Source organism: Aquila chrysaetos, chromosome 24 (assembly GCF_900496995.4).
Source record: "Aquila chrysaetos chrysaetos chromosome 24, bAquChr1.4, whole genome shotgun sequence".
Lineage (NCBI taxonomy): Eukaryota > Metazoa > Chordata > Aves > Accipitriformes > Accipitridae > Aquila > Aquila chrysaetos.
Window position 1 is genome coordinate 288,781 of NC_044027.1, and position 26,510 is coordinate 315,290.

At 47.9% G+C, this 26,510-nt stretch overlaps 1 protein-coding gene across 8 annotated transcripts; it reads left to right on the forward strand.

Annotated features, from left to right (window-relative positions):
• The first annotated feature begins 22 nt into the window (after nucleotides 1–22).
• Nucleotides 23–26,452, forward strand: DENND2C (DENN domain containing 2C). Of its 8 annotated transcripts, none has more exons than XM_030000365.2 (19): nucleotides 104–326; nucleotides 369–405; nucleotides 8,270–9,225; nucleotides 10,941–11,089; nucleotides 11,646–11,758; nucleotides 12,131–12,298; nucleotides 15,060–15,156; nucleotides 15,908–15,952; nucleotides 17,270–17,457; nucleotides 19,641–19,750; nucleotides 20,251–20,320; nucleotides 20,677–20,754; nucleotides 21,594–21,734; nucleotides 22,064–22,239; nucleotides 22,632–22,809; nucleotides 23,145–23,186; nucleotides 24,166–24,271; nucleotides 25,094–25,333; nucleotides 25,691–25,860. In XM_030000365.2, the coding sequence occupies exons 3-19, from the start codon at nucleotides 8,426–8,428 to the stop codon at nucleotides 25,837–25,839; spliced, it is 2,850 nt and encodes a 949-aa protein (XP_029856225.1). In that variant the 5' UTR covers nucleotides 104–326; nucleotides 369–405; nucleotides 8,270–8,425; the 3' UTR covers nucleotides 25,840–25,860. The 8 variants fall into 8 exon arrangements, with proteins under 8 accessions (XP_029856224.1, XP_029856225.1, XP_029856218.1 ...); XM_030000362.2 differs by lacking the exons at nucleotides 104–326; nucleotides 369–405 and adding exons at nucleotides 541–3,477; nucleotides 26,196–26,452 and having other exon boundaries at nucleotides 22,091–22,239; nucleotides 25,691–25,777; XM_041119863.1 differs by lacking the exons at nucleotides 104–326; nucleotides 369–405 and adding exons at nucleotides 3,502–7,763; nucleotides 26,196–26,452 and having other exon boundaries at nucleotides 25,691–25,777.
• The last annotated feature ends 58 nt before the right edge of the window (nucleotides 26,453–26,510 follow it).

A 26,510-nucleotide genomic window follows, 5' to 3' on the forward strand; every position in this document is an offset into this window, starting at 1 on the left:
CGGCCGCGCGAGCCAATGGGCGGTGGCTCGGTGCGCGCCGGGAGCGTCCTGAGGGAGCGGGGCTGGGGCCGGGCCGTGGCACCGGGTGAGGCGGGGCGGCGAGGGGAGGTGGCGGCGGGGAGCGGAGCGGCGCGGCGGGACTCCTCCCCCGCGCCCCATCGCCTGGGGCTCCGGACGGGCAGTTCGGCCCGGCCCGGGGCGGGGTGGAAATTACGGCTTCCCGCGGGGTCGCGGCGGGGCTCGGGGCTGCTGGACGGGACGCGCTGGCGGCGGAGCCGGCCGGGCCGGGGTGCTGCTGGCCGCGGCGCGGTCCGATCGCTGCCGGTCCCGGTCCCGGTCCCGGCCCCGGCCCCGGCCCCGGCCCCGGCCCCGGCCCCAGCGAGAGCCTGGGACTGCTGGGATCGGGTAAGGAAGCGCTGCGGCGTCGTTTCCCGCCCCTGAGCGTGGAGGTGAGCGATGCTGCAGCCAGACGGCGGGCCTGCTGCGGCACGGCGTGCCTGCGGGGAGGCACCGGCCAGCCCCCGGCCGGAGCCCCGCCGGCCGCGGAGCTCTCCAGCGCCTGCGGCGGGGCCGGCAGCTCTGTCCCGAGGGGTCCCCGTGACTTGGTGTCTGGACAGGCAGGGAAGCAGCGACTGGACGCTTTCCCCCGTGGGCAGGGCAGGGCAGGGCAGGGAGCGAACGAACGGGAGCTGGACCCAGGGGGAAGTAGGTGCCTGCTCCAGCCCGCCAGCTGCCCTGCATGAGTCACCAGCCTCGAGTTTCACCACGGTCGCTCGGCTCGTTCAGCCTGGAGAAGGCTTGGGGGGCGGGGGGGTCTTATCAACGTATCCAAATGCCTGAAGGGAGGGTGCAGAGGGACCTAGCCAGGCTCCTTCCAGTGGTGCCCAGTGATGGAACCAGCGGTGATGGGCACAAACTGACACACAGTACATTTGTTCCTTCTGAACATCAGGAAACACTTCTTCACTCTGAGGGTGACCCAGCACTGGCACAGGTTGCCCAGGGAGGCTGTGGAGTCTCCCTCCTTGGAGATACTCAAAAGCTGTCCCAAGACAGTGCTGGGCAGCCTGCTGTAGGTGCCCCTGCTTGAGTGGGGTGTCGGATGAGGTGATCTCCAGAGGTCTTCTCCCACCTCAACCACTCTGTAATTCTGTACAGTTTCTCTGGGGTAAATTATTTGCTAGTAAGCTGTGATGTTTTGGGTAGCGCTAGATATTTGTGCTTTGTTGCACTGAGGTACGCAGGCCTGAGTAGTTACAGAGGTCCTTCCTGGCAGTGCTGTCCTAGAGCCTGGGGTGTAGGCTGCCGTGCTGGACCAGTCTCCCCTTGCCTTTCCCAGTTCACTGTGTAGACCCCTCTGTTGCAGTTATCATGGTTGAACGCAGCCTGTCTGAGTGGGCACCTGGCTACCACGACTCTGATAGAGCCCTAGTAGTGGTGGGAGCTCTTCCTCTTGACAGCTAGGACTTGCATCAGCCCTAATAAGGAAAGAAAAGTAGGAGTTGCAGGAGAAACAGCCCCTGGAAGTGTGTGTTCAGGCAACGGTGGTTGTGGTTTCTGCTGTCCCTGTCTGTCAGAGTTACAGAAGGGAGGGATGAGAAGCGAGCTGTGACTTTGCTGCATGGAAAGGGAGAGTGGAGCAGAGAAATGAGAAGCTGCTGAATAAACCCATGTGCTGCCCTTCCAGGGCTCTGTCAGCCAGAGGGGAGGTGCGGGAGTTTGGTCCAGCTGTCCGCTCAGTCACCGATGGGCGGGTGAGGGAAAGGCCCTAAGCAGGGTATTTGCTAGAGCAATGGAAGTGTCCTGACTAGGGTCAGGAGCGCAGTGGCTCCCCAGGAGTGTGGTGTGTCTTTCAGTCACTACTCAGACGGCTTGTCCCTTCAGGGGCTTGCAGGCAGGATTGGGCGAATTGTTTACTATCTGAGCATTTAGAAGTTAAACTCCTGCAGGGGTAGGATGTAGTGAGTGAAGAAATGGACCCTGAAAGATTTTGGGCACCCTGTCCCAAAAAGCATGTCTCTTGGGCTGTATGCTCCAGTTTGCCTTGAAGGGAAGGCATGTGCAAAGAATGTCTGAGGGTGTTGGGTATGGGGGGAATAAATGGTGGCGTTGGTGGCCTTGTAAAACATTCCTGCTTGAAACAGCTGGCTGGAGGATCTGTCCTGGAGTGCTGAGTCCTAGTACTCTGTGTTGCTGCTTGGCAAAATTCTTATCTCAGTCTTCCAGTATGTATGTAGTTCTGGGAACACGTTATCTGGATGTGTGTCTGAAAGGTTTTCTGGTGCTACCTTGGTCTGCAGCCTCTGAACCTCTTGGGGCAGCTGCCTCCATGCTGCCGAGACTTCTCCAAAGGAATGAGTGGCTGGTTGTTGTGGCCCCACACAGCCTATCTGTGGCAGCCCTTGTAACATAAAGGTGGTCGTGGCTTTATGGTGATGTCAGCCCTGGGGGAAGCCTGGAATCTCACGTCTGACAGTTGCACCAAGAAACAGCTCCAGGATAACTCATGTTTGAGTTTAACTTTTCTCTGTCTCCACCTTAGGTCTTAGTTCTTGTGTGAAGCTGCAGCATTCCTGGGGCATGCAGCCAGCCTGTGGTGTGGTGTCTGAGTCAACTGCTGTTTTCAGTATTGCTAACCTGAGCATTCAGATACTGTGAGTCAGGTTAAAAAACTATGACTTTAAAAATAGTATTGTGGGTTCTGTACGTGTGTCCTCTGGCATAAAAGTCTTCAGGGCTTACATGTTTAAAGTGGGTTTTTTTTTAGCGTGGGTAAAAACTTACTTTCAAGAAGCTGAATTTCATCACTTCAGAAAAAGACTGAAAGTTGAAAGATCCAGATACATCTTTCTCATCAGTACAAAAGTCTTAGGACCCGTGGCAGAGGTCAGACTTAACCTCCTTTTGCCGTGTAATTAAGATTAGCATCACATTTACTATGTCCAGGGGCTGTGCTTTACATGGCCACGTATCTGATGAGGTGGAACTCCATTCCCCAGCATGATATGCAGAAGTTTCGAACGAGTTAATAACTAGAGTTGCTTTGTATCGAGATGGATATGACTAAGCATACCACATTCCTGAAGTGTTACTTATTTTGATATAAAATCTGCTTGTTTGGTACTGCCCGTGTCTTTCAGACATCAGCATGGCAGAGTTTTGTTCAGTAAAGCGTCAGGTTTGTTCTGGAGCTGAACAGAATGGGAGTAGCTGAGAACTCTGGAAGGGGTCCTTGCTGCTGTGCTGGCTGTCCCCTCATCCCTCCGGGACTGAGCTGGCAGCTTCCTGAGACTTCAGAAGACCAGAAACTGTCTTTTATTTGGCTACCAACACAGGAGGCTTGGTGACAAGGAGGTCTCTTGGGTGGTTTAGAACTGCACAGCTCTCATAAAAGGAGTGAAAGATTGCTTCAGAACTGCATGGGCTTGCCAAGTCAGTGATCTGCGTGTTCTCATGTCTGTTGTGCAGCAGGATAAGGTAAGGTGGTGTGTTAGTGCCTTTGTTTAGCTAATCAGGTGCTGGTGTGAGTGTGGTCGGGGGCTTGTGGGGTACCAGCAGCACCTGCTGTGGGTGGGCTTGACCTCAGCATCAAAGAGTATTTTATTCTTGAACAGCACTGGCCACATTCTCTCCTTGAGTATGTGGTTTCAGGAAATGGAATTGTCTTGAAACTTTGCATGGAAAATGCTTAGTGTGCTCTCTGGCTTTCAGAATTGGAAAAAGAGTTAGGGCTGCCTATCATGTGGTGTGAATGTGCCTCATTCTTCTGCTTTGGATAAAGATATGGAAGCTGTCTTCAAACAGTGTGGATCAGAGAAGCTGTCTTTTTGGAGAAATGTGTGATACTTTGTCTAGAAATTATTTAATTTCTCTTTGACCAAAACTACTGCTGTCAATGAAATAATTCAGTGTTCTTGACTACACTGAACTACTATAAGTACTAATGCAGTAAGGATGATAAGTTTGGCTTCTGTGGAAATACTGGGAAGCATACTGGGGCCACTGAAGAAGTTTGGAAGGAGTGGTCAGGAGAGCAGCAGTCATGTTAAGTCTGGTTAGCTTGTGAAAGGAATGGTGCGTGTGGTCCCTGAGATACAAGTGCTGGCTGCCTGACTCAGGTGGTCTCTACCAGTTCTGTGTCCCTAAGCTGTGTTTTGGACTATCTCAGACTGCCTCAGAGGGTTACTTAGCTTGGGTCAGACCACCCCAGTCTGCTCTTTTTTTCACCAAAGATCAGTCTCTACCCTTGCCGTGGCTCACATGATAAGCTTAGATTAAACACCTAGTTCTTGATAGCAGCCACCTGCCTTGCACGCCTGGACAGGTAAAAAGCTGCATTCTTCTCCTTCTTGGATGGTTACCTTGGAAGACACAGTTCAGGCCTGTGACTGGCAGAGCAGTACTGAGCAGGAGAGAACACTGGGTGCTTTAAGCTTGTGCTCTACTGTCTGTGTTTAACATAATCCAGGAGCCATGTGTTTCTAATTGTATCTGGTAATTCAAAGATCAATGACACGTGTTGGAAGGACCTTCACTATTGCACTCAAAACTGTATGGCTTCTTAGGTGAGTGAAGCTTATTTCTTCACCTGCTAAGTAATACTACTTCACCAGCCAGTGCATGGAGCTTCACTGGCTGGAGAAGTAATATTACTTGGTAGGTTTCTGCTGAAGGAGAGGAAATAAACTCAGTGCGGATTCTCTTTCTGCGTATGGGTCTATATAGCTCTGGATGCTAGAGTCAGGTAATTGCTTGAGCACGGGGTGAACTGCCTGAACTCTGGGCATTCTTCAGTGAGCAGAGTGGGTGGCAGCACTGTAGACATAGTCTCAAGTCTTGCCAGTACCTGTATGCTAGCTGGGATTGTGTTTCTTCACTGTGTTTCTCCGTTGCTGGTTGTGCCTCATCATGGAAACACAGATGTGGACAGTAGGAGAGGTAGGAGCATTAGCCTGACTTGGGCCATGGCTCTATATCAGGAAGCAGAAATATGGCAGACTGGCTGAGGAAACTATAGCAAATGTACTTTTTGTTGCGCCCTTGCCAATGTGAGTTGGAGGAAGGATATGGGGCAGGCTGGCAGCCAGCAGACCTGACCTGCTTGAGTACTGGCAGCCCTGCACACTCTGAGGTGGACCCAACTAGAAAGCTACTGAGCAGGGCTACTCAGTCTACTCTGTGCAATGATTTGCCCTCATGGGTGCTGCACGCATTTTGCCAGGCTACTGGTCTGTGCCCAGGGGGAGCTGACAGGTGGTGTATTCGCAGAGGAAAGCTGCCAGTGCTGTTGGGAAGCAAGGGAGCATTTGGTGCCATGTCTGGGCTTGCTGTCAGCATGGAGCTGCATGTGCTCCATGAGTGCATATCCTGGCCTCGAAGTGCTTAGTCCTGTGAATAAGCCCATTGCTCCACACTGCAAGGTCCTTCAGGTACCTGTCCCCATGCAAGTTCTGCATCCAGTGGTCCTGTGTTTGAAGACCTGGCTGGGGGTAAAGGTGCCTGGTCTGAAGCTGTACTAGCTGAAAAGAGGCCGTCGCACCTCTCCTAGCCTGGCTTTCCCCATCAGACCCTTTGCTTCTTTGCTAGCTTGTGCTTCAGGTCCTCAGAAGCGGCCCTGAGCACTGTTGCTGTAGAGTAGTTGCAATGGCATAGGAAAGGGGAAAGTTGCTTTCCTGTTTGCTAATCAGGGCTGTGCAGGCAGGGATTGAGGAAGGATGGCTCTGCACTGGCTCAGGATGTTTTGGAAACAATGCCTATTTATAGGAGAGGGCAGGGAGCCCTCGCTGCCTGGAGCAGCCTGGCTGTGTGGGAAGAGGGTCTTGCAGTGGGGTGCGGTAGCACTGCAGTACCCTGGGCAAGGGAGTCGGGGAGAGTGGGGTAGGTGTGGTTTGCTGTTTTGTGTGTTCTCTGTCATTCTCAAACTTGTTCTGCTCTCTCCCTGGCCCTCTGTTAGGGGATCAGCAGCTCTCTTGTGTCCCCTGCCTACACCTTGCTACTGGCAGGAGTGGGGAGGGGGTGCTGTGCTGCGCTGGAGCTGGTGCTGGAGTTGCAGTGCCATCTACACAGTAGTAGCTTTATCTCGCTTCTTTGGGGACGTGCTGGGTTGTGGTCAGGAGCGGTGTGGCTATGAAAGTGTTGAGGACAGGGCGGAGCGCTGATGAAGGACAAGAGGGCTGATGATGGAGCAAATATCAGTTGCAATATCAGCAAGTTCAGTTGCTTACCTAGATTGTCCAAGTTTAGCCCATTCACTGCTGAGTGGGAGAGTTAGCGGCAGCTGTCTGGGACAATGTGATAAGCAGTGCCAGACTGCAAGAACCTACACTGTTCTCTCTGGAGACAGGCAGCAGTGAGCTTCTTGCCACAGTGAGCAATGCTGCTTTGGTAGAGAGTGTGAAAGTGCAGCAGAAAGCCGAGGCTTGGTGCCATGTGTGCCCAAGCCATCACTAGGTTGCTTGGGGAGCCCTGGGCTGTCCTATGTCAATGAGCTTTCTCACTAACTATATCAAGTAGGTCTGCCAAGGCCAGTGCTTTTCTATTAATTGCACCGCATATGCCTCTGCCAAGCAGATCAGCAATGCCAGGGATAGAGCCAGGGTAGCGCTGGAGCCCTGGAATTTGAGGTGTGGTATCAACGGTGGGAAGGATGCAGGCCTCTGCTGCGGTAGGGGCTCTCCACACCCAGCCTGGTGCGTGGAGAGCATGAACCCTTGTCAGGCAGGTTTAAGCTCCTGTCTTCCAGCTTGGTTTGCTTCCCATCCTTGGTTCTGCAAATTCTTACAGACTCTGGTGAGTCAATGAAGACTGGGTGTCGTAATAGCAGCTTTGGAGGACACATACCCAGTTTTTGGCAGTAAGAGCTAGCTGGATCTGTCAGGTGGAGCCTGAGTACAGGCTTTGTTTGACTTATGACCTGTGTTCCCACCTGAAGCAAGTCTGGCTTGCTTTCTGCAGAGGTCCTCTGTTTTTGCTGTATGTTTGGAATGGGGGCTGCTTGCTGCTCGTTCTGCCTTTTGCAGGGAGACTTCTTAGTGCCAGGGGAATGTTACTGAAGCCAGCGTGGCCAGGCTTGCTGCATGGCGACCTGGCCTGAACCCAAGCTTTGCTGAGTGCTTGTCTCCTAATACAAATGGAGAACATTAAATAGACCTGGAGGGTTGGAGCTTCTGAAATGGGGTAACTGCCTGGAGAATGGGAGGAACAGAGCATATTAGAGCCTGTGGGCTGCTGTCTACTGTCCAAGATGAGTTTTCAACCGTGCTGGCATATCTGAAAATATTGGGGATGCCTTGTAAGCTACAAGTAGAGCCAAAGGGCTCCGAGGCTGGGGACTCCCCATATGAAATGTCTCTGCTGAGGTCATACAGGACCTGTAGGTGCTGGGTCTTTAGCATTCCTTCTCCTCTGCTAATCTAAACACAGGGCTATTTTCCTCATGAGCATGAGAACTCACCAGTTTCCTCAGCCTTTTGGCCTCTGTTGTATGCCTTTTAAAACTTCCCTGGCTGCAAGCCACAGGCTGGGCACCACTGCCCTCCAGTCTCACTGATAGCAAATTCAGGTCAGGTGTTGACAAGCAGAACATCAGACAGGTTTTTACTTGTGTTGTGCAGCAGGAGAACACTTCTGGGAGGAGGAGTGCAGTTGGGCTCTTCTCCAGTCATCACAACTGTCCAAGTCCTCTTGTGTGAAGCAGCAGCCGTCCTGCTGCTGCTGACTCTCTGGAGAAGATGATGTGGTTCCCTTTCTATAGAGCTGATGTGGTATCTTGTATCTTGCTGTGTCTCTGCTGTGTTGAGAGCTCTGGTAGAAACATCGTGCTGCAGTGGTTTAGCTATGTGCTGCCTGAGGTGCTCTGAGCAGTACAGAGCATCGGGAGAAACTGAGCACTCCTGCCTGACCTGCATCGGTACAAGCAAACTGCAGAGGCGCTGGCTGAGAGCTCTGTTGCAGACAGACTGTGCTGCTGTGTTCCTGTGCCATTAAATAATTTCCTTGAGTTTGGACCCTTGGGATCCCTGGCTGTGTTTTGTTCCTGTTGTGGTGTTTTGTTTGTTTTTTAAGCCGGTGAGACCCCTACTTCCTTTGGTTAACCCTCCCAGATGTGTGCTACAGAAACAGGCTTCGTGGGGAGCATGCTCTGGAAGCCAGTCTTGAACATGTGATTTGGGGAGGAATGTTCTTCAGCAATTGCCAGAGAGCAGCTGGGAGTGCCCGGTGGTGTGTATGGCTGGAGTGCAGCTGATGGTTCTTTTCTTTTTGTCCGCAGGTTGTGCTAGCAGGCAGTCCTTGCAGAGCTGACACCCAGGGGCTCGTGGACACTACTGGGTGCTTTGGAGTCTCATGCCAGCTTGATGCGTGCAGAACACGGGTGGACCTGGACAAGGCTGGAGATGGGGTGTTTGTAAGCACATTGGCACTTGCCATGCACCCAACAGGGTCAGTGGACAGTAGCTTCTCCCGCTCTGCTGTGCAGACCCTCTCCCGGAGCCACTGCCGCAACATCAAACAGAAGATCTCCCAGTGGGAGGGGAGGACACGAGGGTGCTCCAGCAAGGAGAAACAGCAGTTGAAGGACTTCGGAGTAAAGTATGATACCAGCTGCCATGCTGTACCCAAAGTAAAGCCAGAACATACAGAGAAGGGCAGAAAGACTGGGTCCAAAGATCCAAAGAGCCTGGGTTTGGACTTCAGGGAAGATGCACAGAGCTGCTTGCAGACTGGTGACTGTGGTGACCTCAAGCCCTGTGTGTGCAGCCTAGCTTCCCAAGGCAAGGAGAAAGGAGAGTGGCAAGCAGGCTTCCTGGACCCAGGGGCGACACTGCCCCCAGGGAACTTCTATACCTCACAAACTCTGTGGAGGAGAGTAGATCCCCTTCTGTCTGGCAGAGCCCCACGATTTCCCTTGGCCCTTCAGAGGAAGCAAGGGAGCTGTTGCTCCACGGAAAGAGAACTTAAAGGAGTGGACTCTCTCTGCAGGGCGGAGAGGAGCTTGAAAAACATTTACTCTGAGGCTGAGGGGCAAGAGGAGCCAGCTGCTATCCCACCACCCAAGCCCCGTAGGACTTTCCGCTATCTTGCAGAAAAGGGTGCTAGTAGCTGTAGTGATGCCAGTGCTACCAGGGAAGCTCCCCTGCAAAAGCAGCATGAAGGAAACTTGGTGTCATCCTCCAACAAGCCTGAGAAGAGAATAGCCAGCAGGAGGATCAGAGGGAGAACCCAGAGGTACATCGATTCATCTCTCGTGTCTGAAACGTATTTCCTTAAATCACTTTCTAGATGGGTTTAAACAGCTTTCTTGCCATGATATCCTTGTGGAAGTGCTAGTACTGATGATGCCTCTGTTGATGGGGAGAGGATATTTCTGGATGAAAGTATCCCTTTTCTAGCATTGCGTGTGCGCTGCTTTTGCTGCTGATAATCTTGCAAAGAAGGCTAAAAGCTCCAAACAGATGTCAGTCCCACACCTTAAAACAGAGTTGAGTGACAATATTCTGGCCCCAGGGAGAGTGCTGCCTGCTTCTTGCCCTGAGCTTGTCCTCAGCTGCAATTTGTGGATTACAGAATAGCTTTCTCTTGGGGCAGTATGGCTGCTAAATGTTCGGCTTTCCTGTGAGTGAAAGATTCTCTTGTTGCTTAAAGTTGGAGGCTGTCAGCTGTGGGTACCCCCTTTGCAGTAGGTTTGGCTACTCTTCCCTCTTTCCTGTATGTAGGTCCCTGTTATAGAGTAAAAAACCTCTGAGCTAGCTTGGCGGTAGTTCTGCTTACAGACGAGCTGCTTAGGGCAGCTGTGCTAGAGAGTAGCGTGAACATTATTGATGGAGATGTGGCTAGGACTCCTGAAACCTTCTTTCACCGTGGCAAAATGTGCAGCAATAAGCCAAATTTTATGATGATGGGCTAATACCTGCCAGCTCTTTTGTGAGCTCTCTGCAATGATTTTGAAATGGAGGCCGAATGTATGAAAATGCAAACTCGCAAATACGGTAACACCTTAGCATGAGCAGTAGGAGAGGTCCAGTAGAGAGCAGTGCGCTAATTCGGAGTACTGCTGCAAGTGCTTAGTCTGCAAAATGTGTTTTGGGTTCTTGCCTCTGTGACAGATGGGACTTGCCATACCTGCTTGGAGTGTGCTTGGCCATGGAGCCTCCAACTTCATTTTTAATTTAAAAATCTCCCAGAGTAAGTGAGTAGGACTTGCTTGGCGTGCTGGTTTTGGCTGGGATAGAGTTAATTTTTCTTCATAGTAGCTTGTGTGGTGCTACGTTTTGGATTTCTGATTAAAATAGTATTGATAACACACTAGTGTTTTAGTTATTGCTGGGCAGTGCTTACACAGTCTTGAGGCCTTTTCTGCTTCTCAAACCACCCCACCAGCAAGCAGGCTCGGGGTGGGCAAGAAGCTGGGAGGGGACACAGCCAGGACAGCTGACTCCAACTGACTGAAGGAATATCCCAGACTATGATGTTGTGCTCAGCAATAAAAGTTGGGGGAAGAAGGAGCAAGGGGGGGGGACGTTTGGAGTTACGGCGTTTGTCTTCCCAAGTCACCATTTCGTGTGATGGAGCCCTGCTTTCCTGGAGATGGCTGAACACCTGCCTGCTGAGGGGAAATAGTGAATGAATCCCTTATTTTGCTTCGCTTGTTTGCGCAGCTTCTGCTTAACCTTTTAAACTGTCTTTATCTCAACCCACGCTTTTTCTCACTTTTACCCTTCTGATTCTCTCCTCTATCCTACTGGGTGGGAGTGAGCGAGCGGCTGTGTGGGGCTGAGCTGCCAGCTGGGGTTAACCTCAACACTTGGAAATCAGAGAGTCCAGTGTGGAGCATCCATGTGCTTGATGGCCCCAAGGAGGACCATACTCTGTGTGGACTGGAGACAGCAACTCACTGGTACATGCAAATGCCTTTAGAAGAAGTTACACTGGTTTTCCTCTAGGAAATCTTTTGAGTTTGAGGACATCCAGGGCTTCCGCAACCGGATGGCAACCACAAACTCCCACAGACTTCGAGAAGAGACAAATGGCACTACAGGATCCCGGCTAGTCTACACACAGTCAGAAGACAACATCTACGAGGACATTATCTGTATGTGCCTGTGCTTCTGGGGGATGAGCTCACTTTATTTAAGGGTAGCAAATTTGCTGGGGGGGGAGGAATGAAGATGAGAATGCACTGAGGCCCCTTCCAGCTCTGTGACTTTTAAGGTCTTCCCCATCTGGGGTTCTTTGTTGATGTTAGTATCTATCTGCATGTGAACAGCCTGATTTTGGATGTCATGGAAGGTTGGTAGAATTGGCCTGTGCTAAACTGATTTCTTTATTAGCTCTTCAAACGCTTTGCTTGAGTGCTGCACAGAGATCAGTGTGAACACTGACAAAATTAGCTGCTTTGCAATAGAGCTACTTTCTCTGCAGTGATAGAAGTGTTTTGTTTTGCTGAGTCTGTGTACAGTTTGCCAAGTTGATGGTAGCGGGTTAGAAGGATCTTTTGAGTGGTGGGAACCTAATCCGTCTTAAAACAGGTCTTCCTCAGACCCTGTTAAGCCTTGGCAGACAACTGCACACTCTCCCTGCTTACATCCCTTGCAAGAATGCAGGACTTTATCTCCTTTCATAAATCCCCCATCCAATGCTTTTTCCAGGTCCTGCAAAAGAGAACCCCTATGAAGATATTGGAGCACTGCCCTTACCCCTGTGGAAGGTCCCATCTGTCTGGAAGCTACCACCCCCCCGGAGCACCAGTAGGGCTCCCAAGGTACGGTGAGGGGATTAACTTGTCATGTGTTTACAGAGTCATCCTCACAAGGGCCCTATTTTGTGCTCCCCACTGGCCCCACATTCTCCACTGCTACGTCCTTGGTTTTCCTTATTTTTTGTTGTTTGTTATTGATCTAAATGGAAATGAACAGCCATGGCAGCGGCAGTTGATTAAGCTGCTAAGGAGCAAAAGAATAGGAACAAGAGAGTTGATGAGATGCTTGAGTGTGTGGGCTGGGGGTGGGATGGAGAGCTTGGTAGAGCAGGAGGCTGCAGGAAGTTTATCATTTGTAATCTGACTCCTTTGACTCTGAGCTTGGACCAAAGCTTAATCCCATGCTTAATCATCTCTTCCAATTCTGTTTTCTAGCCTCCCCCAAAACCTCCCTTCCTCAGTCGCAAGACTCTTGAGCTAAAGCCCTCCCAGACAAGTTTCCAAGGGAAAATGGTGAAGGACACAACCCTGCCTGTCACACTGACCGAGTGGAAGCTGTTCCGAGCAGTAGAGGCTGCTAGCAGGAAAAAGAACTTGCCCTGGGTGAGATTTAAGCATGATACATTACTTTGTGCATGTCATTTCAAACTCTTGCTGCTTTGTCTAGCACCTTCTAAGTGCTTTGTAAGTGGTCATGGAGCTGTGTGTCTGGCAGGTGAGTGCTGGTTAGCACTGCTGTATGTGTGGACAATTGACCCTGCTTGAATCGTTTCCTCTCCAAGTAGTAGGGCAGGTGTTCGGGGAGCAAAAAACAGAGTGCCAGTTCTAGGTGGGGCAGCAGTGGTTTTGTTGGCCAAGAATCTGCAAACGGAGTACTAGGTCTTGACCTGGAGATTAGTGCTGTGTGTGAATACTAGCTCTTGCTTGTGCTTTGTCATTTAAGCCTTGTTCCCAGTGCTTCCATGAAGTGTCATGATGCTGGTTTTGTGCTGAATGTCGTGCAGGAATGCAAGGAGGCTCTCTGTGAGTTAAAGGGCCAGCTCTGCACAGTTGTGTGTATGTGTCCCTTGCTCCTGATGACTTCTCAGACTGACCCTTACGTTCTTGCTGCAGGCACTGAGCTGTTAGATGACTGACAGTGTGGGGCTGCTGTGGGGAGCTGGCTGGGCCCTTGGTTACTTGGTGTGTTGGCTTGGAGTCCTTGACTTGCCAACAGGAACATACCCTGGCAGCTCTTTCATAGTCTAAAGGTGAAGAGCAGCTGTTAGGGATAAGCGTATTTCACAAAGCTTTCATACAGTTCTCCCCTCTGGTGCCTCTGGCTACTCCCTCCTGCCTGTGTGCAAAGGCAGATATGCTTCTGAGGTGAGTAGTGAGAAAGGCTTTTAATCCACCTTCACGATAGAGGACTCTGTTGTCATTCTCATTTGATGCATTGGGAATCTTTCTAGATGCTAGTATTGGTTACCAGCTCATGTTCCTCAGTGATAAAGCAGCATGTAGTGGCACTTTGTGCATAAGACTCGAATTGCAGTTGTGGTGGTGGCAACAACTTAATTTTGCCATGGTAAAATCATTTAACTTCTGCAGATCTTTATTTCTTGTGAAAATTGGGTGTATTTGCTCAAACTGCACAAGGCTGAGGTAGAGGTGGACAGCTGCAAAGTACTTCAAACGTTAAGTACTTTAGAGTAACAAGCAACTTCTGTATTGTTTTTAAACAAACTGTAGGCCTGGAAAATCAGGAAGGAGATGGCAGGATTATAAAAATGCTGTGATGGAGAGTATCTTTCATTTGGAGGGGGAAGATAAAACAGTCTCCAAAAGCAAACCTATCCAAAAGTCTGGTAACAATTTACATGCAGGAAGCACACTTTACTCTTTTTGCTCACAAGGAATTGAGCCAAGATTGCTCGAGAGATTGAGAAAAGGATTAGAGTCTGAAAAAACCCCAAACTTTCTTATTGCTTAAGAAACACGTAGCTGCCTTAAACACACCCAATATCTTTCACTAGTGACTCAACTACAAAAATCAGAACAGAAATGGAAATCTTCTAGGTAAGGCTGAATGGTAGAGGGGAAAGAAGGCAGATTTTGCAGGAGAAGCACTGCTTTCTGCTGTGGGCTGTTTTCTTTCTTGCAGCCTCATGGTGCTAGGAGGACTGGCTAACGCAGGAAATGGGGAGAAATAGATATGAAAAGGAGAAGAGCCTAAGCCTAGTTTCCTGAGCTGGGGATAAAGGCTTGAGCTGAAAAACAGGTTCTCTTGCTGAATATCTTCCTTTTTATGCAGCATTTGTGGTGACAAATGGCTGGGCCCCACCCTCCTACATTCAGTGGGAGCATTTAATGAATTCTTAACTTGGGACAAGAATGAACCTGACCTGCTCACTGCATTTAGCGTAAATCCTTCTTCACAATGAAGTGATAGCTGTCTTTGACGTGCAGAATCAAGGAGCCACCTGCAGCATTGTATACCTGGCGGCTGAGGGGGGGGGGAGGAGTCTAGAGAGGCCTGTGACAGGAGTAACAGAAAGCATTAGGACTTTGGTTTTAAGGCTGTTGTGAGCAGTGGAAGGACGATTAACAGCATCGACTTGGAGTGTCTAATGTCTGTAGCTTAGTCTGCACTGGGCTATGTTTTTTTCCAAATTTTTTCTTCCAGTGGATCAGATCTTTGGTGTCCCTGCAGCATAGACCCATTATTCTGTCCCACTGCCTTTCTTCACACAAAGTACATAATCCTTTCATTTTAGCAAACTACCCTGGGACAAGGACTGTGCTTAGAGCAGCCTTGTTCTGTGCCTGACATGGTGCTTTGGAGAACTTACTCTAGCTGTCTGACATCCAACTACAGCAGCAAACCTAAAAAACAAAACAAGACAAACAAACAAAAACCAAATCCCAAGTTACATTGAGAGAGCTCTGCTTTGTCTGGGCTTGGAAAGAATTGGGATGCTTGAGAGCATGCGGAGTTCAGAGTCCTTTGTGGTGGAGGGTTTCTAAGATATGGTTGCAAGTGCCTTTGCAGTTGGCCTCTCTAATAGAAAATGGAGATCTGATGCCAGACAGTTTGCCGCTTCTGCTCTCTGTTTGGTAAGCAAAGTATGATAACTTCCAGAATGCTTGTACGGTTTGGTGTCAGCTTTGAGTGGTGCTAACAGTAATGTCTCTCTTGTAGGAGAAATTCTGTGCTCATCCATTACCCAGTGAGCTGTGCTAGAAGTAGTCTAGCAAGCAGGACTTGGGCAGCCTTTCCCAAGTGTTGTGGTGCTAGATGGTAGCCGTTGGGCTGCAGTCCTGTTGGCACCTGGACCCTTTTCTGGACCCCCACATTAACCTCTGCTTCTGCTTTGGATTTCAGCTGGTACTAAAAATACAGGAGATCTTTGATTCTAAGCGTGGAAAGAAGAGGGTGAAGTTGTGCAGTCCTGCTGGGAGAGAAGTGCCTCCAATGAAAGGTATAGAGGTCTCCAGCACCATTCTATTTGCTACAAACCTCTTGAGTGGCACAGTTCCTGTACATCCTCAGGTACTGCTAAAAGGCCAGGCACCACCACCTCCTGCAGCTCATGCTGGGCTTACTCTACAGTGCTAAACCCCATGTCTTGCAGGTGAAATTGTTGAGCTTTCAGGACTGCTATAATTGGGAACACTTGCATAAACAAAGTTTAACACTGTCACAAATGGAAGATTCCGCTATGATCTGAGCCTGAAGAGCTGGGGTACTGGTTAAACGTGCTTTTTCAAAAAAGCAGAACAAACCCCCAAATTCTCCACAAAACCACTTGGCATGAGAACTACCACTGGCTACTCCACTCATCGCTTTTGTGCCTCTAAAGTGATATTCTTTTGTTCTTCTGATTCCATAGCTGTGCTGTGGTCTTTATTTATAGTATATTCTGTTCAGCAACTCTGTCAACTTTTATAGCAGCCTCAAATAACGACCTGGTTTCTGTTCTTTGCCTGCATTCAGCTGACCTACAGGTGGTTTATGGGAAACAGTGACTTGATATCAACTCAGCTTTTTGAAATTTACTGTTGTAGCACATTTGCCAGTACTGGCTGTTCTTTGCTGATGCTTTGAGCAGGATAGGTGGGCAGCCCTGAGTGATGTTGATCTGATGAGTCTAAAGTTCTTTCTCTTTCCCAACTTTGGGTGTTGCCTATCTTCCTTCTGCATGGCTAATAAGTGAAAACTATGTGTTACAGGTGAAACCAGTGGGAATGAAAGTGATACGGAAAATCAGCCAAAAAGTGAGTGAATCACAGGGGCTGGTCCTGTCCCCATAGCACTGCACATTTGGCTAAGGCTCTAATGGGGTAATCACACTGACTAGTTGTGGCTTCTGCTGAGACAGAGAAAGGGAACATCTAAGAGGCAGCATGGCCAAGGCAGGGGAGCTGTTGCTGTGACAAATCAACCTTTATTTCTGCCACTTCTCCTGAGCCCTTGAGGTTTAATGCCATTAATCTGCCAGTCGCTAGAAGTAGATTCATTTTTGGTTTGGTAGAGTCACACTTAACTAAAATGTGTCTTGCACGAGATTGTCCCTGGATCACCTTTGCTGCTAACACTTGAGGTTATTTTCCCCCTAATTCCTTCCCTTGGTTCAGTTTTATATGTTGTGAAATGACCTTTTCTCTGAGGAGAAATCACTTGGTTATTTGTCTGGTTCCACAGTCCTGAGTTTGATCATAGGCCCAAACTACAGATTTGAAATACTTACTTGGTTTTAGCTGGTGTGGGAAGGACCAAAGAGGTCTTAGCTTCTATGCTGGTAAGGTTTGAATGCAAGATGGTAATGGTTGGCCAGCAGTCCTGATGAGTGATTCTGCCATGTCTCTAAGCGAGCATCTAGTGAAAAGGACCTATAGAATTGTTTTAGGCGTTTCATTTACTTGGAGGGAAGCGTACAGAAGGCTTTAACTTGGAGAGAATAGGGAAGTTCTACTTTTTTATGTTAAGGAGAGTAATGGAGAATGAAGAGTCTCTGCAGAAATACAGTGACTGAGTCACTGCCTGATTTCCAAAGTGTCTGGAATGCATCAAGGTGCCTGGGCCACAGGGATTTCTTACATCAGAGTGCTGTGCCTGTGCTTGTGAGTCCGTACTGCCTGTCAAGACGTCCCAGCCTGGAGGTTTCTTGGCCAGGAAACTGGGTCTTGCCCCTTTTGAATGCCCCTGCTGCTTTACAGAGTAGCTGCCTGAGACCTGGCAATTACTGAGCTGGTGAAGCTGGGCTTCTTCTCACAGCTGGGCTTCCCTCATCGTTACCACGGCATGTTGCTCTGAGATGTGTGGAGAGAATGTCAGGACAGCAGGAGAATGCTAGCTATTGGTCAAGAGGGAATTTGCAGAGCTGCTGCAAGGCCAGTGCTTCCCTCTGTGGAACAGCCATGCTTGAGGAGCTGACGCAGGAGTCCAAGTCCCGTAGAGCGCAGCATTGATGTTAGGCAGATGCACCCATTTCTTTTCCCCCTTCTTAAGGTGGTGATGAGTCCTCTTCTGTGACCTGTAGGTGTGTGGAGGTGATAGCCACAAGCTGGTTTTGGATTTGTTCCTTTCTTCAGGTCGACAGAGGTGCCTGCTGCAGGTGCAGTCAGCCTCCAACAGGAACCCGCACTACCAGACTTTGGAGAGGGATTTGATAGAGCTTCAGGAGCAGCGGCTATTTGAGCTGTTTGTGGTGGTGTCTCTGCATAAGAAAGCATCTGAGATGACATACACACCACAGATCATACAGCAGTTTCCCATCAAGGTAGGAGCTGCAAGGAAACCTGCCCACAAAACACACTCAGCAGCTGTTTATTTCCTCTCGCAGTGTGTATCCCTTCCTAAACTCTATACTAGTAAAGCTGGCCTACTGGTTAGGAATTGGAATATGAAGCACCTTGCTCTGTTACAGATCTATTATATAGCATTGGGCAGTTGTTTAATATCTTCCTTGATAATGAGTTTACTGTCTTTTTTGGGAACTAGGAAGGCTCCTACTCTAATTCTAATTGCCTGGAAATATCATAAAGCCATACTGTATTGTGATACACTGCTGAGGCAATCTGCAGGAGAGGAAAGGGAGTGCAGTGCTCTGTTCCCAAAGCTGGTGTGACCTCATCCTGGTAGTCTGTGATTTACAAACAAGGAGTGAAGCAATTTGGCTGATGGTGCACAGGAATTAGAATCTCAGGGCTTTTATGCTTATTTATACTGTTCTGGAAAAAAACAAAAAAATTAAAATGGCAAAGCCATGTGTACTAGGCCCCAAAAAGCAGAGGAGAACTGTGGAAGTTAAAGTACTGTAGCTAGAACAAGCCATTTGAAATAAGCTTTCTTTCTGTCTGTTCAGCCCAAATGGTTGACAATATCAGTAAGTGACTCGGAATTATGACTCAGTGTACACAGTAGGTACTGTGAAGCTAAGAGGATGGAGCCTTGATGCTTGCTTCTGTGGTTCCAGATTGAAAGGAATATTCAGTTGTCACCATCTAGGCTTGTACCTGCTGCCTTCCACTAAAAACCAGAACAAAACTAGTAATTCTAGCAGTGCTGTCAGGAGTAAGCCAGAGATTATGAAGGAATCTGCATGTCATCCAAATAGAGAAGGAGATGTCAGATTCATTAAGGGAGGTTATGTGGGACTCCAGCAGGACCCATAGTGTCCAGCTGCGTAAGGGATTTGTGTGCAAATAACTCTAGTGTCTTAAATGTGTAAACATTTTGGATTCACAAAATGAATAAGGGACTACAGCCAGAAAGAGTGCACAGTCTTAATTTAGTGGGCAAAACTGAACATACATAAGTAATATCTGCTAAAAGTGCGAGCTTTAGGGTGTTAGGAGGAAGAAAGGAATGTAACCAGATTTAGCTTTTCCCTGGTGCAACCTCTCAATCTGTTCATCGCCTTTGGGAAGGGCAGTGCATTGTTCTTTTCCTGCTGCCCTAGCAGACAATCAGACCCAACTGTACCATGTGGCTCTTCGCTGGCTTTTATAAATGCACTAACAAAACAAATTATTTTCTCGGTGTTTATTTATCCTCTGCTCAAATTAAAGTGTTTTGGTGAATGACTTTATACAGGACAGTCTGTCGTGGGATTTTGCAGGAAACATTGCCTAGTAATTATGGAGGTGTTCTGATCACAGAGTTGTCTCCCTTCTAAAAATAGCTTTGCTTCCAAGTAATCTGCTTGTCACCCTCTTCTTTGGGCTGCATTGCCGAAGGACATAAAAGCTTTTGTACAGCTGTTACTCTGTGAAAATGCTGTACTGTTTTTCTAACCACTCTGTCCTGCTGTCACAGCTTGGGACACTGGAATAGCCTAGATGCGCTGACTTGAGAGTACAATGTCTAAAATCAGCTTTATGCAATAAACTTTCCTCATGGGCATTTCCTACATAAATGTGATCTCTATTATTTGAAAACCTTCCTTTTGCCCCTTCTGGGCAGCTTTGAGCACGGAAAGTTGTCCTGTAATCTTTGAGGGATTTGACTTGAGCCCACACATGGTAACTGGAACACGTGACTCGGATACACTGTTTTTGCAATTGAATTATGACTCATCACAAGCTGAAAATACTCCTGTTCCTCTTGTTGTCTTCAAATCTCCTAGGAATAGAACCGAGGCAAGCTGACACAACCATCATTTGGGGGGGTCAGTTCTAGCTTCATTCCCCGATAAACTTGGCCATGCTTGTAAATCCTTACTCAGTTCTTACCAAGACCAGCTGGGTAATTTTACAAAGGTCAGGTAATTTTACAGCAGGAAAGATGCAAGAGGGAACTGGGAATCTGTTATAGTTAGAATATGTTCTCCTATACTTGTGCATTAGCTATCTGATGGTTCAGCATTTGGAATTGTCAGGAAGATACTGTCTCCCATTGTTTTAAATGCTGCAGCTGTGCACCACACTTCAGTGACTTCAAATGCATGTCTTACCCCTCCAGCCTGAACATCCCTTCAGACAGTCAAAGGATACTGAAGAGAGGCTAAAGGTCATTCCAAAATTCTGCTTTCCAGATCCCAAAGACTGGTGTCCTACATCAGACCTTAAAAGGTAAAGACTTGTTTTTGAATACTCATGCCTGAAACAGGCAATGCTGAGAGCTTAGGTGTGTGCCAGTTTCCTGGACCAGAAGAACTGCAGCCAGAGCAAGGAAAAAATGGGAAAGGCTGAATCGCTAACTCCTGTGATAGAGGGAGATGAGATATGGAGGTGGACTCAGAAGTGCTGCTTCTGCCCAAGCACTGTCTTTGCTCTAAGAAGGAAGTTTGTAACGTCTGTTCAAGGCCAGATCCCGGGGCTGGCAAGTGCTTCTGTTGCTCCTTGGCAGAATGGAGAAGCAGCTGGGAAGGAAGAGAGCTGCAGTAGCTCAATGATAGTCCATGGGCTGCAGGTTTTTACCCTGAATAGAGCCTGAAGTAGCTTGCTAACCACAGCAGGGGGTCTTCAGCATGACCAGAAAAAGAATGTTTTATAGTTTGTGTGCTTTGATTGTTGGTCTCTTCTTTGAACTGCATGGTGAATTTAACCCTGACTGTTCTTTGGTTTCCCAGTGAAACATTTTCTTTTGTCTTGACGGGTGAGGATGGCAGCCGCTGGTTTGGGTACTGCAAGAAGCTGCTGGTAAGCATCTGTGTATTGGGTGGAATGTAAAGAATGCACTGATAAATGCACAGTCAAGTGCAGGACGTGAATCAGTGGTAATTCCCCGTGTGGGTTATGTAGTGCCTGTGCTGTTGCTGAGGTTACCAGCCCTTTGAGGGCATAAGGGAAGGAAGATGGTGATGCGCAGCAATACAGTGATATGGGCTCTGGGCGTGAAGGACAGCTCCTGGAACTGGTCATTCCTCAGGAATCTTTTAAGTCAGAAGTGTAGAGGGAACTACAGCAGAAGGAATTCTGCAAATCAGCTACAGTGTAGGTGCTAGATTCTTTATTGCATCCCTGTTCTCAGCATAACTGTTCCTGTTGCCTTTCAGCCAGAAGGGAAAGGGAAGCGCCTTCCTGAGGTATACTGCATCGTTAGCCGCCTGGGCTGCTTCAACCTCTTCTCCAAGGTGAATTGGGGAGAGCCTGTTAGTTCTTATCCAACTTGAGTCTCTGACAACCTGCAAGCTCCGGAAAGTAACTGGATGCTCCTGTCCAGTCTAGAATTGCTTAGCGATTGTAATGCATCCCAGGAGGGTGGTGCTTCCTTGCCACCTTTGCTTTCACAGGGCAAATAAAATGATACTAGTGCTGAGACTTGTCAGCCAATACACAGATGACTATTCCTTCAGCAAATGACTGTCAGGAATTGGCTTCTAATACCTGATATTACTGATGGTGCCCCTTCATCCTCTTCTTCCATGACTTGGAAATGGAAAATCAGTTTGGGGGGTGGGGTGGGGTGGAAATCTCATCTTGTTTCTCCTAGCACCATGAGGAGAGTAGATAAAGAGGTAAAGACTGGGGAAAGCTATTGCAGGTAAAGGGCAGCTATTGCAGAAGAATATAGGGGCAAGCTTATGATGAAAGCTGATTTCTAATTGTTGCAGCACAGAGTTTCTAGAACAGTGTTTCAGGAAGATTTCTTGTGGAAGCGGATGGGGTGTTGGTCTTCTTACTCCTCTAACTAGTTGTGAGAATTTGATTACTGGGTACAAGACATTTCCTTGCAGTAGCAGGAGACTGGATTTGAGAATGGAGGGTTGTACTCACACGTATTTATTCCCATTTGATTGTGCAGACATTTGAGGGGAGCTTTCACGGGGATCCCAAGCGAGGGGGGAGAGGGCTTTGAGTCTGTGTTGGAGCCTTCACACGTAGCTATGGCATGGGATACTCTAACAGAGGCTCATGTCTCTTCTGGCTCACCAGCAGGCATTGAACCAATGTCCACTGTATTTTCTTGCAGATTTTGGATGAAGTGGAGAAGAGGCGAGAGATGTCCCCAGCCCTAGTACACCCATTTATGCGCAGTGTAATGGAGGCACCTTTCCCTGCTCCTGGTCGCATGATTACTGTGAGGAGTTTCCTGCCAGGAGCAGGACATGAGGTAACGGAAATCAGGACAGGCTTTCCTCTGTCGATGGTATCTCTGGGGCATAGTGGCAGTTTGCACTGTAGAGTGATGCTGCCTGTAAATAATTAGTCTGAAGATCATGTCCTGAAGTCCGAAGGGAGGCTGTCGCAGAAACCGCCTTCCTGTTGAATCATCTACCCTGGAAGTGATGCCCAGCTTTTTAAGGAAGGGCTGCTTGGGAGTCCTCTGCGATGCCAACTGCCCAGGCTGCCGGGTTCCACTGGTGAGGAGCCACCAGTTCTGTGCTCCAGCCAGGCTGCCCCTCGTCCGGCCTGACTCTGTGCCGTGCCTTTCTCCTCCAGCGCTCTGCATCTCTGCTTGCCTCTCAGGTGATGGAACTCTGCCGTCCATTGGATTCTCGACTTGAACATGTTGACTTTGAATGCCTGTTTAAGTGTCTAAGTGTCTCTCACACGATTCGGGTCTTTGCGTCTCTCCTGCTGGAAAGGAGGGTGATCTTTGTTGCTGACAACTTAAGGTAAAAAATGAGTCTAAGCGACTAGTTCTTTCTGAGGATACTATTTTTATTTCTGTGTTTGGCCCTGTTTCATGTACAAGCTTGTCTAACTTCTTGTAGTTACATTTAAAAGCTTTTTCCAGACTTTCCACACAACATGTGCATGCTTAGAATTTGGAGTATGTTATTTACCCAAGAGGAGATACGGGAACGTTTCCTTTACTGCTTTAGTCTGGGTTGATGATATTCCTAGCTCCCCATAACTGACTTTAAAAGTGAATGCATGGGGCTTCTGCTGATGCATAAACAATGTATGTGAATTACATTTTCCCCGAGCATTTCTAACCTGTGTCTGTAGCTGAGTACTGAACGAGACATTGACAATCCACTCTGTGCTTCTCTTGCCTTTCTAGCACTCTGTCTAAATGTGGCCATGCCGCAGTTGCAACGCTTTATCCCTTCACTTGGCAACACACCTACATACCAGTCCTACCAACTTCTATGATTGATATTGTGTGCTCTCCGACCCCGTTCTTAATTGGCATTCTCTCCTGCTCGTTACCACAGCTCCAGGACCTGCCCATAGAAGAGGTGAGAATTGGGTGAAGCACAGTGGAGGGACAATGTCAGTGGTATGAGGCTGACTTCTGGAATAATCTCTCTGGATTCTGTCTTAATATAAACTCTTAAACTTTTCTGAGACAGATGATGAACTTGCCAGATACATGTCAGGATGTTCCATTGTTATCAAAGATAAATAATATTCACTGCTCTTATCGACAGGCTGCAGTTACGCAAAACTTGTATTTCATGTGTGACATCCCCTGCCACTGGGGACATTTTAAAAAAAAAGAAAAAGTGATTTTTTTCTGTACAGCAACATACCTGGTTATATAAGTCAGTGTGTTTTGTACATCTTTCCCCAGGTTCTGATTGTTGATCTTTGTGCTGACAAGTTCTTGCAAGAGGTGAGTGAAATAACAGTATCAGTCACTCATGGTTATATGCCAGGAAAAGGCATCAATGAAAGAAAATGAAAACAAGAAATCAGCAAAGGCTAGTATTCGTATGTAGACTCCAGTGGCTGAAGAAATATCTTGTGTTCCTTTTTGATCAATAGAGGAGAGAACAGGCTTACAAATCCTTGTTGCAAGATTGAGGTCGCATGAGGTACAGAGCTCTGCAAAGCCAAAGATGCTGTTTATCTGAGCTGAATTTAAAAACAGGGACTAGTTGGTTCATTATGTGAAGCGGACCACCAAGATTCTTTGCTGCTTTCTGGCTGTCTTTCTGTGTCCTTGCTCTCTACAGGGCTTTCTCCTCTCTTGTCTAGCTGGGGTGTGTTTGTTGGTTTTATTTTTTTTTTTCCTCCCTGGGAGGGATAGTCTAGGAGACAAATTATCACAGTTCACTTGTGGTTCTCTGCTGAACTTTTACCTAATGTGCTTCTACATCACCAAACAAGTAGCTATAAACATACTGGAGTATTACTAGTTCAGGAGGATATTTCCATCTCCTTTTCCTTGCCTTACTGTTCTATTTTGCATTGCAGCCTGCAACTGGAGAAAGGTATTAAAGGATTGGGTTTTTTTAACCATACTGTTGAGACTTGTAATATTTTCTCAACAGACTTTTGTTGTTCTTGTGTGTTTTATCACTGGTATAATAAGCCTTGAGTCTGTCTCGTGGATATAGCACACATTGTTCTGTGTTGGCCAGTTGTGTGTGTGACTCTAATAGTATGTAGTCAGAGGTTGCTGAGCAAACATTTTTCATTTCTGTGGCTACAAGACAAATGTATTGTCTCCACCAAGATATACCATATCACAGAGTAACTTGTAACTGTTTGAGGCATGTTACGAGTATTCCCCATCTGTTCACAATGAGAAGGTTCTACTAATGATAGATACAACACAAAAATGCTTTCATGGCCATTTTTCTCTTTAGGTATCAGATGAAGATGAGATCCTGCCTCATAAACTCCAGGCCGCGCTTGTACAAATCTTGGAAGAACGAAGTGAAATCTTGTCACATGAGCAGAGTGATGCACAAGGTAGTTCTATGGAAAAGTGTTCTCACATTAGCAAATCTCTACAGCTTCTATGTAGTTGATATAAAAATGAGTGAACAGAAATAAACATTAGGAAGCGACATTTTAGAAAGCTATTTTCCTGTGATCTTACTGAGAACATCTTTCTTGTGAATGTGTCAGAAGCTTGGTGTCCTAACAGTTGTTCCTCTTTTCACAATCAGTATGTGTAGAGCTCTAGTTTTCCTTGGGCCAAGTGCATCAGTTCCCATGCTTTGAGTTTTCTTCAATTTTTTGTAAGTGGCAGAGAGAACATTTTTCTGAAACAGAGAATGTAGCAAGTTTCTGTACTTTAGAGGGTAATCTGACATAATTTTCAAAGTTGAACTGCTTTATACATAATCTGTCAGATAAATAAGTGTGAGAATTTTAAAAAGCATTGAGTAGCTTGAGAGAATGGTGTCGGCAAATAATGTAATTCCATGCACATCAGAAGTAACAAAGTTAGTTTTCCAGTGGGTTTGTGTTCTGTAATTTGCCTAATTTTTAAAGAGAATTAAATTTAGACTGTTATGAGCTTACAGCTTATTAGACACTAGGTGTTTAACAGGGGAAAAGAAATTATGAATGCTTTAGCTACTGGAAAAGCTTTAGAATGGAACCTGTCTCAGCTGCAGCAGAAAGTTGACATGGAAGAGAAATCTTAATATTTGGGCTGTGGCTTCTCTGATATCAAACACTCATCTGAAATTTAATAGTCTGAGACAGACAGCCTGAAAAGTAACTGCTGGTCCTCTTTTAGAAGAGGAATGACCAAAGTGTTCTCCTCTGTTGTCCTCTTCACAGGTGACATGCCTCTTAACTCCCTGGTCTCTGAAGCTTTTGTGCAGTTCTTTGTGGAGATTGTTGGACACTACTCCCTGCACATGAATGTCACAGAAAAAGGGGAGCGGGTGTTTCAGCGGGAACTGTTCCGTAAATCTCACGTGTCACGCAATGTGCGTCATTTCTTGCACTTCTTCATGGAAACGCAGATGTTTGCAGGGTTCATACAGGATCGAGAGCTAAGTAAGAACGTGGTCAAAGGTGAGGTTTGATCTTAATTTCTTGTTTTACAAACTCACTTTCAAAGTATAATGTCATGTGACTTTGACTCTTAAGAAGTCCTTTGTCCTGGCAAGTTACCCCCTTGGCACTTTGGTGTATGTACTGGCTCTGTGCCCTTCTAAGTACACAGCACAATTCATCTTATGAAGCAAAGAATTTTTGCATTTCGCTCCTTTCTGGGCTTGATCCTGCAGCTTACATTACATGCAAGATTTCCTTTTCCTAACCTCCTTGTTAATGATGTAAGATGCCACATGCTAAAAGGTGGAACAGCTCATCTAGCGGAATGTATTTTGTTGTTTGTTTTGGGGGGGTTTTTTCCTCCCCTCTCTTTAGGCCTTTTTGAGGTCCGTGCCTTGGAGTATTTGGAGAGTATTCCAGAGACGGAACCAAGTGGAATGAACAAAATCCTTCGGAGTCTTGGTAAAGGGACACCCTTGCTTATGTGTGTGTGGGGGGGTTGGTTTGTATGTTTTTTAAAATAAATTTAGCTATTGAACAACTAATTGCATGCAAAAGAGAGCAGGGCCCATTCTTTGCCTTGTGCGCTTGTGTTCCTTTTGTTCACGTTTGCCCCTTCAGGGGATGCCGAACACTTTGTAGGATTTTTCTTTTACTTTTAAGCTTTTGCATCTTTAGATGAAGTTTGTGGAACTTGCCTAATCTCAGAACTTTCTAGACTTGTTTCTTAACTTTGGTCTCGGCTGAGAACACACTGTAAGGGGGCAGGAGTCGTGTCTGCCGGCAGAGGTGGCCACGCCTAAATTTCCACCTTAAGACGCTCCTCAGCCAGATGACTCCCGGCGTCTCTTCAGCCCCTAACGCTGTTTTTTCTCCCTAGGAAGTAAAATGAAATTTCTTCAGAAGAAATGAACGTGCGCTGCTGCGGGCCAGTGAAGCGGCGGCAGGCCGGGGCGGGGGGCGTGCCGTGCCGCCTGCCCCGCGGCCGGAGCCGGACTCCTCCCTGCCTCCAGGAGGGCTGGGGCTGCCCGGGGGCGCGGCCCCCCCCCCCCACGTGCCTCTGCAGCCGCTAATAACCGACCACCCCGTGGCTCTAATGAGCACCCCGTGGCTCCAATAACCAGCCCATGGCTCAAACCGCTCCCGTGTCGTCCCTTCCTCTCTGCGGGCGACGGCCGCGCCCGCCCCGCCGCCG